Consider the following 14,196-nt stretch of genomic DNA (forward strand, 5'->3'; position numbering starts at 1 on the left):
TATATAAAAAAAGAAAAAAAAAGCATTTGAACAGAAAAAATTGAAATTAGCTCTTCAGTAAAAATGCTCCTTCAAACAAAATAAAAGGGGTTGAAAACTGTAGCTGTCAACGGAGGATTATTTCCCGATTGACTTCAACTTGTTTCCAGTTCCAGAAGATAACAAAAAAAAAGACGAGAGGCTTAATATGCAAACATGTTTTTAGGATTCTCAACTCTTCCGGGCCAAAGCGGCAGCAATGCCACCAACTATAAGTCCCACAGCTGTTGCAGTGATGCCAATTCCTATTACACCATCTGCATTGATACATACGACATTTGCAATTTCTTTATAGTTAATGCTACGATAACGTGATAAAAGCTCAAGTACCAAGTAAGTTATTACCTTTAGCAATTCGATCTTCAACTATTTTCTTAAGGGATAGTGCCTGCCTCCAATCGGGTGCAATCTGCAAGAACCAAGAGGTCCATATAAAATTGAGGGTAAAAAACAGACAGAATAAATCATGTTTAGGTCATGGATATGTATATATAGTATGTCCCAAAATGCCATGGTCGTCAAATTTTAATATGATTGTGATAGAGTTAAAATTTGACCCATTGTTAGTGGAAAACTCTTCTAGCTGCCAATATTCAAGAAAGTGCCACATCATTGTAATAACGAAGTTTCCCACGCATAGTATTATGTACATCAATTAATAGTGAATCAAAATTATATCTGACAATGAATCACGGACTTGTTTACAGATAACCCACTAATTTGAAAATAATAATATACCAATAACGAAAAACTAAACCTTCCAACATGGTGGAAACTTCCAAATAATTGAACAAAAGCGAAAGTTATAGATAAAATATCAGCTAAATGAAAAAGAAATTAACTATTGTTGAAGGAAAAAAAATCTCCCAGCATAGAATCAAAACAGTGAATACTGGATATAGCTCATATAAGGATAACAATGGGTCTTAATATTTCAAGGCTCCCACAAGATCCCCACTGTCGATCAATAAGATATGGGGCGAAACAAAATTACTATCTATCAATTAGCGATGGTGCTAAACAAAATTACTATGACAAGTTCCATGGCTGCATGTTGATAGAAATCCGCTATCTATAACATGAGGCATTATATGAAATGACGATCCAGCAGTGCAAAAATCAAGAAAATTAGTATCTGGCTACTATCAATAAGTGAGAAATACAGACATTCAAACATTGCTCCAAAAGCTGCCGGCTCCTAGCGTAGTCATTACTTCTATAATAACCAACAGCCAGAAGATAAAGCTTCTCCCTTTGATGCAAAGGACTTTTATCATTTCCCAAAGAAGCTGTGAATCATAATTAAGGATGTACGAGGTTAGCCATATATACAAAGGTCAGAATACTCTATATAACAAAAGCAATAGAAAGAAGGGAAGGGGCTGTGGGCCTAGTGGCAATTGCCAAAACTCAACAGCATAAGCAGCTCAGGTTATCCTTAAAAAGAAACAGGAAATTTAAGAGATCTTAAAAAGCCTGGTTGAATAAGTGCCTTGCAAATGCTAGTTAGCAAATTCACCATCTCACATTAAAATTTGCAATGCATGAGAATCAGAGAAAACCACAATGACAACTTTAGAGAGATTTTGAAGACCCAGTAGTTGTATTGCATATGTTATTTTGGCAAATTTCCAATTTTACATCAGGCTGTCAGAATAACTAGGCAACTCACAAAGAACAAATGGGTTGTTTTATGCCCTGACTGAGGCATAACGAGCTGAGAAATCAAAGTTAGCATTCATATGTTAGAGAATGAAATAATTAAGACCATACATTAACTATACATTATAGTTTTGAGATGTCATGAAATCCCGAGGATAAAGAAGATGAGGCATTCGGATGAATATTTAACGATGATTAAGCTTAATCAATGAAAAGCATTAGAGTTAAAAGATGTCTTTTAAACCACTGTACCTATAGAGAAAAAAGGCTGAACCATAATCTATATAAAAACTTCACAAAAGCATATCACAGTTCCAAACTAAAAGAAACATAAATAAAAATAAATTGATAGTAATCCAAAGCACTAGAAACTATTCTATAAGTTACCGTACTTTCAAGCATGGCTATCCCGCGCTGAACATCTTCCTTTTGCCTTGAATGAACAAGGGCCCATGACAACCTCATTATGCTCTCATTCTTCCGCTCCTCATTGTCACCATTAGAAGCCTCTGCAACTTCTCTCTCACAGCCCTTCAAAACATGCTAAATAGTCAAGACTGAAGGAATGAAATTGAAAGCAATTAGCATAAGAGACTACACCCAATTGAAGCCAATACATTACAACAAACACAAAAGCTATAACTGATCAACCAGAGAATTACCGATTGAATTTTCCCCACTTCTTCCACTCAATTTGCATTTTTTAAAATCTAATTACCAGAGGTTAAATAAACAAAAAATGAAAAAGCAGATCCAATAACCATTTAAGGAAATGTTTGGAACGAAATATCGATTTGACGCATCCCAATCAGAGATAGATGCACAACAAATCAGCGACCAATCGAATCAATTACTTTACGGAAAAGGGAAAATAAAAAATCTAAGACACAAGAGTGTCGGGATTCCATATCAGGATTCAGAAAAATCATCAATCCCAAAAATATTTGAATTTCTGAAGGAAAAACTAGGGTTCTAAAATACATCAACAAAAATTAAACACAAATTGGGGGGGGGGGGGGGGGAACAAAGAAGGAAAGCTTGGATTTGAGATTGATGGAAAAAGGGAAAAGGAAGTGGAGGTTACAGCGATGACGTCACGGTCGCACCAAGGGATCTGATCGCCACCGGAGAAGAAGTTTCCGATGGATTCGAAGAAGCTACCCATCTTGGCTTCCATCGGCAGTTACAGCATTAGATTGTGCCTCCACCTATATTATTTTTAGGTTTGGGGTTTTTGGAAATTTGCAGCCATTTTTAACAGCTATTTTTTTTTTTAAAAAAAAGGCGATAATAATAATAAATACAATTATTTTTTTATTAGTGATTATAAATGCTATTATTTTGTCTTTATACTTTAATTTATATGCAATTTTATTTTATTTTTGTATGTTTAATTCTTTTAGTTTCTTAAATATTTAAATTAAGTCTTCTATTCTAAAATTTTATTTAATAATTAACAAAATTATAATGAATATGTAACATATTGATTTGAATAAATTAATACATAAGTTTAAATATAATATGATAAAATCTATTTTTATTTAATTATTTTATATATTTTTCTTTACAATTTTTGTAAATTTATCTTTTATATGTTTGTCATATTTTTTATTAATTATTAAATAAACTTTTGGAGCAAGAGACTTAATTTAAACAATTAAAAATTAATAAAATTAACTATGAATAATTAAATATAAGGAACCAAAATCGTTAAATTATAGGAGACTAAAAAGGTAATTAAATCTAAAAAACATTTTTCTTAACAAAAGTTTACTACTCTTAATTGCTTATTTTTAACTCTAAAAACTAAAATTAACATTCTATTAACTTTTGTTCATGCATTACCAAATTGAATTTACTATTTTAATTCAAGGATAGTGTCAAAAACACCTAAAGTATTATATTTGAATTTTGTCTTACAAATAATTGTGGTTTAATTGATCTATGTGTCAATTTGAACTTCTCAAACAATGATATTGCTTCTGTTCAATGTATGATATGTTATGAATTAAGTCAAGATTTGTGTGCATTGAAAATGTCAAAGTTTGCTACACCGTTTGTTTACTTGTTTGCTTGTGAGATTTGTAAATCTTCAAATGTTGAAGATTGTCAAAATAAGAAACTGAAGAATAGACTATATGTCAGGCTACGTTTGACTATTTTGTTTTATTGTAAGTGAAGAGCCTATAAAAGGCAGTAACATGTACGAGGAAATACACATCAATTGAGTGAATATTTTTTAGCAAATGTTTCTTCCTTTCTTCCTTTATTGTATATGAGTGAGAGTTTGTGAGTTGAGAGATAAATAATCATGTCTCTGTGCCAACAAAATTGGTATCAGAGCACTGGATAGATCCAGCATTTGTTTTGTGAGTCTGTGAGAGAGTCAGTAAAAAAAATTTTTTTAAAAAAATATTGAGTGTGTGAGGAACAAAAGAGTTCTCATTTTATCAAAATTTTTTGAGTCTATTTGAGAGAGAAATATGGCCACAAACTACAATATTATTTGGTCTGGTCCCAAATTAGATGGGAAAATAGATTACAATTATTGGGCATTATTGATGTCCACTCATTTAAAAGCTCACAATATTTGGAGCTTTATTGAACAAGGCATACAACAAGGAGCTGATGATGCAACTCAAAGGAAGGACCGGTTGGCGCTTTCACAAATTCACTAAGGTGTAGATTATTCAATTTTTGGCAAAATAGCAAATGCCAAAACAGCCAAAGAAGCGTGGGACATCTTGAAGCTATCATACAAAGGAGTAGAGAGAGCTCAGAAATCCAAACTACAATCCATGCGTCGAGAATATGAAAGATATGAGATGTCCAGTTCAGAAACCGTGGAACAATATTTTTCACGGGTAACAAATCTTGTCAATAAGATGAGGGTGTATGGAGAAGACATCCCTAAAAGCAAGGTGGTGGAGAAAATTCTACGCACCATGCTGATGAAGTTTGATCATGTGGTGACTACAATAATTGAGTCCCATGACACAGACATCATGACGGTTGCAGAATTGCAAGGTAGCATTGAAAGCCATGTAAGTAGAATATTGGAGAAAACTGAAAAATCAAATGAAGAAGCTTTGAAAAGCCAGGTGAATTTTACCAACATAGCAGAATCCAGCCGAAGTGAAGACGGTAGAAGTCGTGAAGGTGGAAATATAAATTTCAGAGGTAGAGGTCGTAGCAGCTTCAGAGGAAGAGGTCGTTGTAATTTCAATCAATAATGGAAAGACAACAATTTCAGGCCACCTAATCAAGGAAGAGGTGGACACAATATCAGATCTACCAACCGTGGAAGAGGAAGAGGTAGCTTCACCTACCAGGAGAGGACAAATTTCAATTGCTACCACTGTGGAAAGTTCGGGCATAGAGCTGCAGATTGTAGATTCAAACAACAAGCAAATATAGCAGAAAATCAATATGAGCATACGGGTGAGAGTTTTGATAATCCACAAACCTTACTTCTAGCAGCAAATAGATTTTCAGGCGATGGAAATATTTGGTACCTAGATACTGGCTGCAGCAACCACATGTGTGGGAAAAATGAGTTATTTTTCTCACTAGATGAAACGGTAAAATCTACCGTGAAATTCGGAAATAACTCTAATATTTCGATTTTGGGAAAAGGCCGAGTTGCAATCAGATTGAAGGACGGTTCTCAAAACTTCATCTCTAATGTTTTCTATGCTCCTGGTCTTCATCACAACCTGTTGAGCATAGGACAATTATCAGAAAAAGGCTACAACATACAGATACATGATGGCTACTGTATGTTGGTTGACAAAAATAGGAGATTCATTGCCAAGGTAAAAATGACTCCTAATCGCCTATTCCCTTTGAAAGTTCAACAAGATAAAATTCCTTGCTTGAGTTCTATCATACAAAATGATGATTGGCTGTGGCACATACGCTTTGGACATTATCACTTTTCTGGATTAAATTTTTTATCTAGAAAAGAGTATGTATTCGGTTTGCCTGTTATAAACATTCCTGAAGGTATATGTGAAACTTGTAAAATTGGAAAGAAACACAGAGAATATTTTCCAACTGAAAAGTCCTGGAGAGCAAGAAAGCCATTGGAGATTGTGCATTCAGATTTATGCATGGTTGAGATACCAACACATGGTGGTAGTAAATATTTCATCACTTTTATTGATGACTTTAGCAGAAAAGCTTGGGTGTATTTTTTGAAACATAAATCAGAAGCTTGTGATACTTTAAGTCATTCAAGGCATTTGTAGAGAAACAAAATGGCTGCAAGATTAAAGCACTGAGGACAGATAGAGGCCAAGAATATCTTGTCTGTGCAGATTTCCTTGATCAACATGGAATTCAGCAACAACTGACAACAAGATACACTCCTCAGCAGAATGGATTAGCAGAAAGGAAGAACAAGACGATCATGGACATGGTGAGATGCATGCTGAAGACAAAACAAATGCCTAAAGAATTCTGGGCAGAAGCAATTTCTACTGCTGTGTATATTTTGAACAGGTGTCCAACAAAGAGTGTTTGTGATAAAACACCAGAAGAAGCTTGGAGTGGAAGGAAGCCCTCAATCCGGCATCTCAAAGTTTTTGGGTGTATAGCATATTCCCATGTACCAGATCAACTCAGAAAGAAGCTTGATGACAAAGGAGAGAAGTGCATTTTCATTGGTTATAGCACCAACTCAAAGGCGTACAAGCTTTATAATCCAGTGACAAAGAAGGTAATTATCAGCAGAGATGTGACCTTTGATGAAGAAGGAATGTGGGATTGGTCTTCCAAGCCCCAAAAGGAGCCTGCAATAATTCCAGAAAATTATAGACGTGCAGATCCAACACCTGATAAGCCAGAAACATCGAGCAAACTACAAAGGCAAAGGAGACTACCAGCCAGATTGGAAGATTATGTTGTGGGTAATGATAATGACTCATCTGATGAAGAAATTATCAATTTTGCCTTATTTGCAGATTGTGAGCCTGTAACTTTTGAAGAAGCTTCAAATAATCAACATTGGAGAAAAGCAATGGATGAAGAAATTCATGCCATTGAGAAGAATCAAACATGGGAACTAACAGACTTACCAGCAGACAAAAGACCAATTGGAGTGAAGTGGGTGTACAAAACTAAGTACAAGCTCAGTGGAGAAATTGAGCGTTTCAAAGCAAGGTTGGTAGCAAAAGGGTACAAACAAAAGCCAGGTATTGATTATTTTGAGGTATTTGCTCCTGTAGCGAGATTAGATACAATTCGTATACTTATCTCTCTATCAGCTCAAAATAATTGGAAAATTCATCAAATGGATGTTAAATCTACTTTTCTGAATGACACTTTGGAAGAAGAAGTATACGTTGAGCAACCTGTAGGATATGAAGTTGAAGGAAAAGAAGATAAAGTCTACAGATTGAAGAAGGCATTGTATGGCTTGAAGCAGGCACCCAGGGCATGGTATAAGAAGATTGATTCTTACTTTGTTGAGAATGGATTTCAGAGATGTCCATTTGAGCACACATTATATGTTAAATTCACTGAGGCTGGAGACGTTCTAATCCTGTATCTTTATGTTGATGATTTAATTATCACTGGAAACAGTTTGAAGTTGACTGCAGAATTCAGGGAGGCTATGACACGCCATTTTGAAATGACGGATTTGGGATTAATGTCCTATTTTTTGGGCATTGAGGTTGATCAGCGAGATGATGAAATTTTTATTTCTCAAAAGAAATTTGCTGGTGATATTTTGAAGAAGTTCAAGATGATGAATTCAAAACCAGTTTTTACGCCAGTTGAAGGAAAGTTGAAGCTGACGAGTGACATTGGAGGCAAGAAAGTCAATCCAACTCTCTATAAAGTTTGATTGGAAGCCTTAGATATTTAACTGCAACCAGGCCAGATATTGTCTATGGAGTTGGACTACTCAGCAGATTCATGGAGAAGCCTCGAGATTCTCATTGGCAGGCAGCTAAAAGAATTCTCAAATACATCAAAGGTACTCTGACAGAAGGAATTCTCTATGATAAAGACATTGATGTGAATCTCGTTGGATATACAGATAGTGATTGGGCAAGAGATATAGAGACGAGAAAGAGCACGTCAGGGTATGCATTCCATCTTGGAAGTGGTGCAATATCATGGTCATCAAAGAAGCAACTGGTGGTGGCGCTCTCAAAGGCCGAAGCAGAATATATAGCAGCAGCAAGTTGCGCAACCCAAGCAGTGTGGCTGAGAAGAATACTTGAAGTGATGCATCAAAAGCAGGATACTCCCACAAAAATATTTTGTGATAATAAGTCTGCAATTGCATTATGCAAAAATCCTGTTTTTCATGGATGGTCCAAGCACATTGATATTCGATTTCATAAGATTCGGGAACTAGTAGCAGAAAATGAAGTGGAGATTGATTATTGCCACACGGAGGAACAAGTTGCAGATGTTTTTACGAAGCCGTTAAAAGTTGAGTTATTTTACAAATTGAAGAAGATGCTTGGTATGATACAAACTTGACTTAAGGGAGGCAATGTTATGAATTAAGTCAAGATTTGTGTGCATTGAAAATGTCAAAGTTTGTTGCACCGTTTGTTTACTTGTTTGCTTGTGAGATTTGTAAATCTTCAAATGTTGAAGATTGTCAAAATAAGAAACTGAAGAATAGACTATATGTCAGGCTACGTTTGAATAATTGATATTTACTATTTTGTTTTATTGTAAGTGAAGAGCCTATAAAAGGCAGTAGCATGTACGAGAAAATACACATCAATTGAGTGAATATTTTTTAGCAAATGTTTCTTCCTTTATTGTATATGAGTGAGAGTTTGTGAGTCGAGAGATAAATAATCATGTCTCTGTGCCAACATGATAAGTATCTGGCATGGTTCAGAATAGTGATAAATTTTATAAAATTTAATTAAATAAAAATAACAATGATAAATTCTCCCTCAACTAAGACCAACATTTATATATTTTTTAGGGGTTGGTGAGTCATGGGCTCATGGCTGTGTTACAAAAGTCGATCCCCCTTTGCTTTCTAATTGCTGACGGACTGCAGGATGCTGGCCAGAGTGATACAATATTTCAAAGTTGGGATATAAATCATTCAATTAAAACCGAAAGCAAAAAAAGCATAGGATCTCAACTCTTCTATTCAAGATACATTGGGACAGTTGTCCCCATGGACTTCATATTTATTACTTCCTTAATAGATACCACAATTCACTTAATATCAATGAAGCTAAATTATTTAATCAATGGATCATAAAAGATGTTACTTGTCCCACTTCCCACGAAGTAGAGGTAAGGTAACCATTTGCATACTTTTAAGCATCCCCTACTCTTCCAATTCTCAGATAAATTGGAAACTTGGCAACCTTTTGGCCATCTTCACCCCAAGCAAGCTTAAATTTTTGAACTACATCCTCCCCAAGAAGCTCTACTCCTTTCTCCTTTGCTGTCTGATATGCTGACCATGATTGTACGTACGTCAAGAAATCATCTAAATCCATCATAACCTCAGTCACAAACTCGAAAGGTCCTGTGTGATCAACGCCATCCACAGCCTCAAATGGAAAATCAATGCTTCTATAATTGTTATCAACCAATTTACGTGCTGCCTCCCAATAAGGGCCTACATCAGATAAATAAAATTGATCGAGGACAGTGTCTACTGCATCACTAACCCTTGGCAAATTGTAACACCAAGCAGCAATAACTCCATGAGGTTTCTTCAGAACCCACTTGACTTGTTCATAGAAGGTTGCAAGATCAAACCAATGCAAGGCTTGGGCAATGGTTACAAGGTCTATGGTTCCTTGAGGTGCCACCACTTGTTCAAGCTCAGCCATGGACATGGTTGAAGGGGTATGTTGGTATCTCACATTAGGAAACTTGGCTGCAAATTCAAGCTGTGTCTCGCTAGTATCCGTGGCGATCACATTCTTGTATATCATGGATAACTGAAATTACAAGATAAAAATTACTAATACACAAAAGAATAGAATTGAGGGATGATATAATAAAATAGAAAGAAAAATATAAAAAAGAGTATAAGTAAATGTAAAAAAATAAAGAAAGAGGACGAACAGATTTGGCAGCTTGGCCGCTTCCAGTGCCAACGTCCCAAGCGAGTTGGTGAGAGGGTGACTTTGAAGAAATGAATTGGAAGAGTTTTTGAGGATAACTTGGCCTTGCAACTGCATATTCTTTTGCCTGGTTCAAAAATAGCTTTGCCATCTCTCTTTTCTCTTAGCTCTCCAAAATTTTCTACCACTTAACCTGTATATACGTTAGTTCCACAACTTCCATAACAATATATACTACATGCCAAGACCTGCCACTAGCAACGCAAACATAAGCGAAAACATATTTCGACACAATAATAACGTACAAGCCTATTTCGATTTCGATTCCCCTGTACGAAGTTGAGGAGAAATTTCAATGAGGGTAAACAGTTTCTTTTAAAATTATATAATTATAGACGTGGAAGCTTGATCCACACATCAAGATAAAACATTTATTAAATGAACGGTGAGGATGAATAACACTTTACTTGCATTATTACAAGAATAAGTTCTCTCTGACTTTTCTTTTTTTAAGACTGAATATATTTTTTTTATAAGAGAAAATTTTGGAACTCAAATTTAAAATTATAAATTAAAGTACAAGTCAGTTGATCTACATAGTTAAAATATTTCATTACTTAAAATAAAATAATTGCACTTTGCAACAATTCTCGACCCAAGGCTATTTAAAATTAGCCAGCGACATATTTATTAAATATTAAAAAAAATTATTTTTATTTAATATTTTTATATTTTAATAAATTTTAATCAATAATTTAAAATATGTTAAAGAGAATACATTCTTAATATTTCTCTTTAACATTTTTAAAGGATTAAAAGGTAACATTATAAATATTTCCTTCACTCACTTCAACAGATTAAAAATGTTTCTGTACAAAAAATGGAGTTACACGGGTGAAGTTTGACAGAAGGATTTTTTATTTATTTTTTAAAAATTAGGGTCTGTGATAGATCTGGTTGATTGAAGAGTTTATGTCAAAATTCTCCATAAATTGTTCACATTTTGGCCCCACTAATGGAGTGTTTAAGCTGGCATCCTGCGTTCATCCGTCACATGCAGTAAACTGTTACGAATAAAGAATGAAGCAGCAGCAAACAAACTATCCATAAGTTTCTCTTTATTTTTAAGTTGATTAACTTAAGTTTTTAAAATTAAATTTAAATATTTATAAGCAATAATTCGTTATTAAAAAAATATATATTTCTTTAAAGTAAATTGGAAAGCTTAATTTTATTTTTAGGGGAAGTGGGTGAGGATTCAAACGATGCGATCCGTAAAACTACAAATGAATTTACAGGTTAGAGCAGACGTCGTCCAGTGCCAATTATTATCCTTACACGCGTCTTTGACCTTCAAAGCTACGTCTTCTATGTTAACATAGCTCACTTCATTGCATACGCATGAGTGGCTCGTGTTGCCTCGTTCGTAGTAATCTGGAGATAAAATTGTACACACAGAATAAATTAGTTATATACTAAAAGTCGTCGTCAGCCAATTTTTGAAATATTTTCAAATTATTATAATTTTATTAAAAAAAACCTATATTTTTGTAATTTTAAAATAAAAAATAGTCTGGTTGTAGTTTTTTCATATGAAAAAAAATTAAAATACTAAAATATAATCTTTTTAAAAAATCATAGAAGTATAATATTTTTATTTTTAGAAAATTGTTATTACTGAGTTTTAACTTTTTAGTTTTTTTTTTGGGAATTGTCATTTGCTTCTTCTTTTTTTTTGGCTATTCGAAGAAATTAAGCCTAAGAAAAAAAACAAAGTCAAGATAAAACTAAATGCCTATAGAATCAAAATAAAAAAAATAAAATAAGGAGGAAAGGGTAATATCAACACAATTAGATGACAATGAAACTTCTAAGCTTAATTTTAATAAATAGTCAACATATTACTTAACTTTTTTACAAACATGACCATATCTAACAAATTAGATAAATTTAATTACATTCATAATTCTAATAATTAGGTCAAATAATTGATGAGCGGGATTTTGAGCATTAAAAATTAGACACAAATTTTTTCTAAAATCATTCTCAATTCAAATGATATTTCATCCCTTTTGAACAATAAATTCTCACCCAAACATAATGCTTCAAATCTTAGTAGTCATGGGAGAATAGGGAACTAAACTTTTGCAAAAATCAATTAGGATTTAGGACCTTATGCATCTCGTATTAAGCCACTGCATGCAGTAATTCTATCCATCAAGAAAATAACATCATCCTCATTAAGCTTTTATTGATTTGTAGGGGAAGAATTCATTTAATCTAAGCCTTTTATAAATAAGCATCAAAGGCTAGACAGAAGAATTGTTAAAATAGAAATTATTTTTCCTTCCATATGTTACACAATAACCCTAAATAGACTATCAAAGTTATTAGAATTTTGATTAGAAAGGTTAACATTAACCAATATGATATTTTTCTATTAAAGAAAGGAGTCCATTGATGAGAAAAAAATAAAGAAATCTCAAACTTTCTTAGTATAAAAATAATATTTAATTACATGAATAACTATTCTTCATCCTTACCACATTTAGTATAAAGAAAACAAGTTATCATATCTGCTTATACTTTTCTTTATTAGTGAGTAATTTATTATGAGTAATTTTCTAGAGAAAAAGTCTAATTTTAGGAAAACTCTCTCATTTCCAAACTAAGTTAAATAGTTTATGGCAACTAGTAGAGGATTGATTTCAATAAGACAATAAAGCATAAACATTTTTAAGAGAGAATATACCATTATTTATTATATTTTAAAAACTATCTTAAGCGCCTCAAAATTTGATGGGGGTTTAATTTTAACCACCATCCTACGAGGAGGATAACAACAAGCATTTCTAAATTTCAAATCCCATTAGCAAAAAATAAAGTAACATGTATATTCAAATCCAAATCAGCTATAGAGTTAATAGATTATTTAAACAAGTAGCCAACATTTGGACACCAATTATCATACCAAAATTTATTACTCATACCATCATTAATTGCTCAACTAAGGCCCTAAGAAAATACGGGCTAAATAGAGGACAAACTATTCTATAAGTGAGAGACCTTTAAACCTTTCTTAATTTCATGATTTTGTCCGAGAGTAAAATTATATATTTTTTATAAAGGACTTAAGCTTGTAGGAAAAAAAGAGAGATAAATAACTTTCACCAAAGTTTCATCAAGTAAGCTTTATTCAACAAATGTAGGTCTTTAAACCCAAGTCCTCTTTCAAATCTAGGTTTACACATTATAGGTCAGCCTATAAGATGACACTTCTTGCTCCTTAGAGAACCCCAATATAAATTGCTTACATAAATTGTTAATTATATGACATAAATGAAAAAAAAAATAACTGAGATTGTATTACAAAGCAAGGATACTCTTGAGACAAGACTGGGCAAGAGTCACTCTACCAATCAAAGATAGGGAATTCATTTTCTAAAGAAAAAGTTTTTTTCTTGATTTTGTCTATAAGTTAGGAATGCCTTTAGGGGGTCTAAGATGGTGACTAGGAATGCTAAGGTATCTATCTAACTTACTAGTCATAGGAATACCTAAACAACTACTAATAGATTGAGATTGAATGACTTGTATTAGCAAAGAAGAACAAGGATGATTTATTGATATTAATTTTAAGGCAAGAGGAAAGATAATTTTATTTAGTGCATTTTTAATAATATTAGCTTGCAGAGTAGTAGTTTTTGTAACACCTTAATTTTAAATTTATGAATAAATATGTTTTTACAAAGTTCATAGTAATAAAAAATTTTCATTCAGATAATTGTTCAAGCACAATTTCATAAAATGTTTTGAATAAGAAATTAGAGTACAATTTGCATCATAACTTGCTACAGAACTAAAATATACATCATATTTTCATAATAAATTTCTAAGTCCTATAGCAGTTTTATCCTTCCTTCCTTCAGGGGCCTCGATGCTGATTATTTTGGTTACTTGAAAAATAAACGTAAGGGTGAATCCTTTACACTAGTAGAAACATACAAACAAGCATTAGACTCACCTGACTCATTATGCATAAATTCTAATCATATTAGGAGCATACGTCAACGACCATTATACACCTAAATTCTCAATCACAATAGGTGAGTTCACTGCACCAATTACAAATCCACACATTTACACAAACACACGTGCGCTCACTGCACGTAACCACGCTCACTGTGACACTATGATCACATATTTATGATGCCCTCGACCTCAGAGACTTACTCAGTTATATTATGGATGGTTTCCCGAATAGCTCCCGCTCCACGGATACAACATGTGCGGTATTGAGCCCCCCAGGCAAAGGTGTTAGTTAGAGGCCGAGTCAGGAGGAAAATGTGTGACCTGTGATGCACCCACGCTCACTGTTGGTGTCACCACCACTCTCTCTTTCCTAAGGTATTTCTACCGCCCCCAT

General features: G+C 33.5%; 2 protein-coding genes across 2 annotated transcripts; both read right to left on the reverse strand.

Moving 5' to 3' along the window:
- Window positions 1–54: 54 nt before the first annotated feature.
- Window positions 55–2,920, reverse strand: LOC113862900 (mitochondrial fission 1 protein A). Its single transcript, XM_027496186.1, has 5 exons — window positions 2,786–2,920; window positions 2,094–2,232; window positions 1,207–1,328; window positions 385–448; window positions 55–296 (listed from the first exon to the last, which is right to left on the reverse strand). The coding sequence occupies exons 1-5, from the start codon at window positions 2,876–2,878 to the stop codon at window positions 211–213; spliced, it is 504 nt and encodes a 167-aa protein (XP_027351987.1). The 5' UTR covers window positions 2,879–2,920; the 3' UTR covers window positions 55–210.
- A 5,649-nt stretch (window positions 2,921–8,569) lies between these two features.
- On the reverse strand, window positions 8,570–10,133 carry LOC113862846 (putative methyltransferase DDB_G0268948). Its single transcript, XM_027496098.1, has 2 exons — window positions 9,772–10,133; window positions 8,570–9,644 (listed from the first exon to the last, which is right to left on the reverse strand). The coding sequence occupies exons 1-2, from the start codon at window positions 9,919–9,921 to the stop codon at window positions 9,009–9,011; spliced, it is 786 nt and encodes a 261-aa protein (XP_027351899.1). The 5' UTR covers window positions 9,922–10,133; the 3' UTR covers window positions 8,570–9,008.
- Window positions 10,134–14,196: the final 4,063 nt, after the last annotated feature.

This window comes from Abrus precatorius, unplaced genomic scaffold (genome assembly GCF_003935025.1).
Source record: "Abrus precatorius isolate BTA unplaced genomic scaffold, Abrus_2018 Scaffold3, whole genome shotgun sequence".
Lineage (NCBI taxonomy): Eukaryota > Viridiplantae > Streptophyta > Magnoliopsida > Fabales > Fabaceae > Abrus > Abrus precatorius.

Excerpts from the sequence above, each read along its gene's own strand:
- LOC113862900 (XM_027496186.1), bottom strand. The coding sequence starts at position 2,878 with ATGGAAGCCAAGATGGGTAGCTTCTTCGAATCCATCGGAAACTTCTTC. Across the intron at positions 2,233-2,785 it reads GCGACCGTGACGTCATCGCT|GGCTGTGAGAGAGAAGTTGC; the intron begins GTAACCTCCACT and ends CATGTTTTGAAG. Across the intron at positions 449-1,206 it reads TTTTGGAGCAATGTTTGAAT|ATTGCACCCGATTGGAGGCA; the intron begins GTCTGTATTTCT and ends TGGTTCTTGCAG.
- LOC113862846 (XM_027496098.1), bottom strand. The coding sequence starts at position 9,921 with ATGGCAAAGCTATTTTTGAACCAGGCAAAAGAATATGCAGTTGCAAGG. Across the intron at positions 9,645-9,771 it reads GCGGCCAAGCTGCCAAATCT|TTATCCATGATATACAAGAA; the intron begins GTTCGTCCTCTT and ends TTGTAATTTCAG.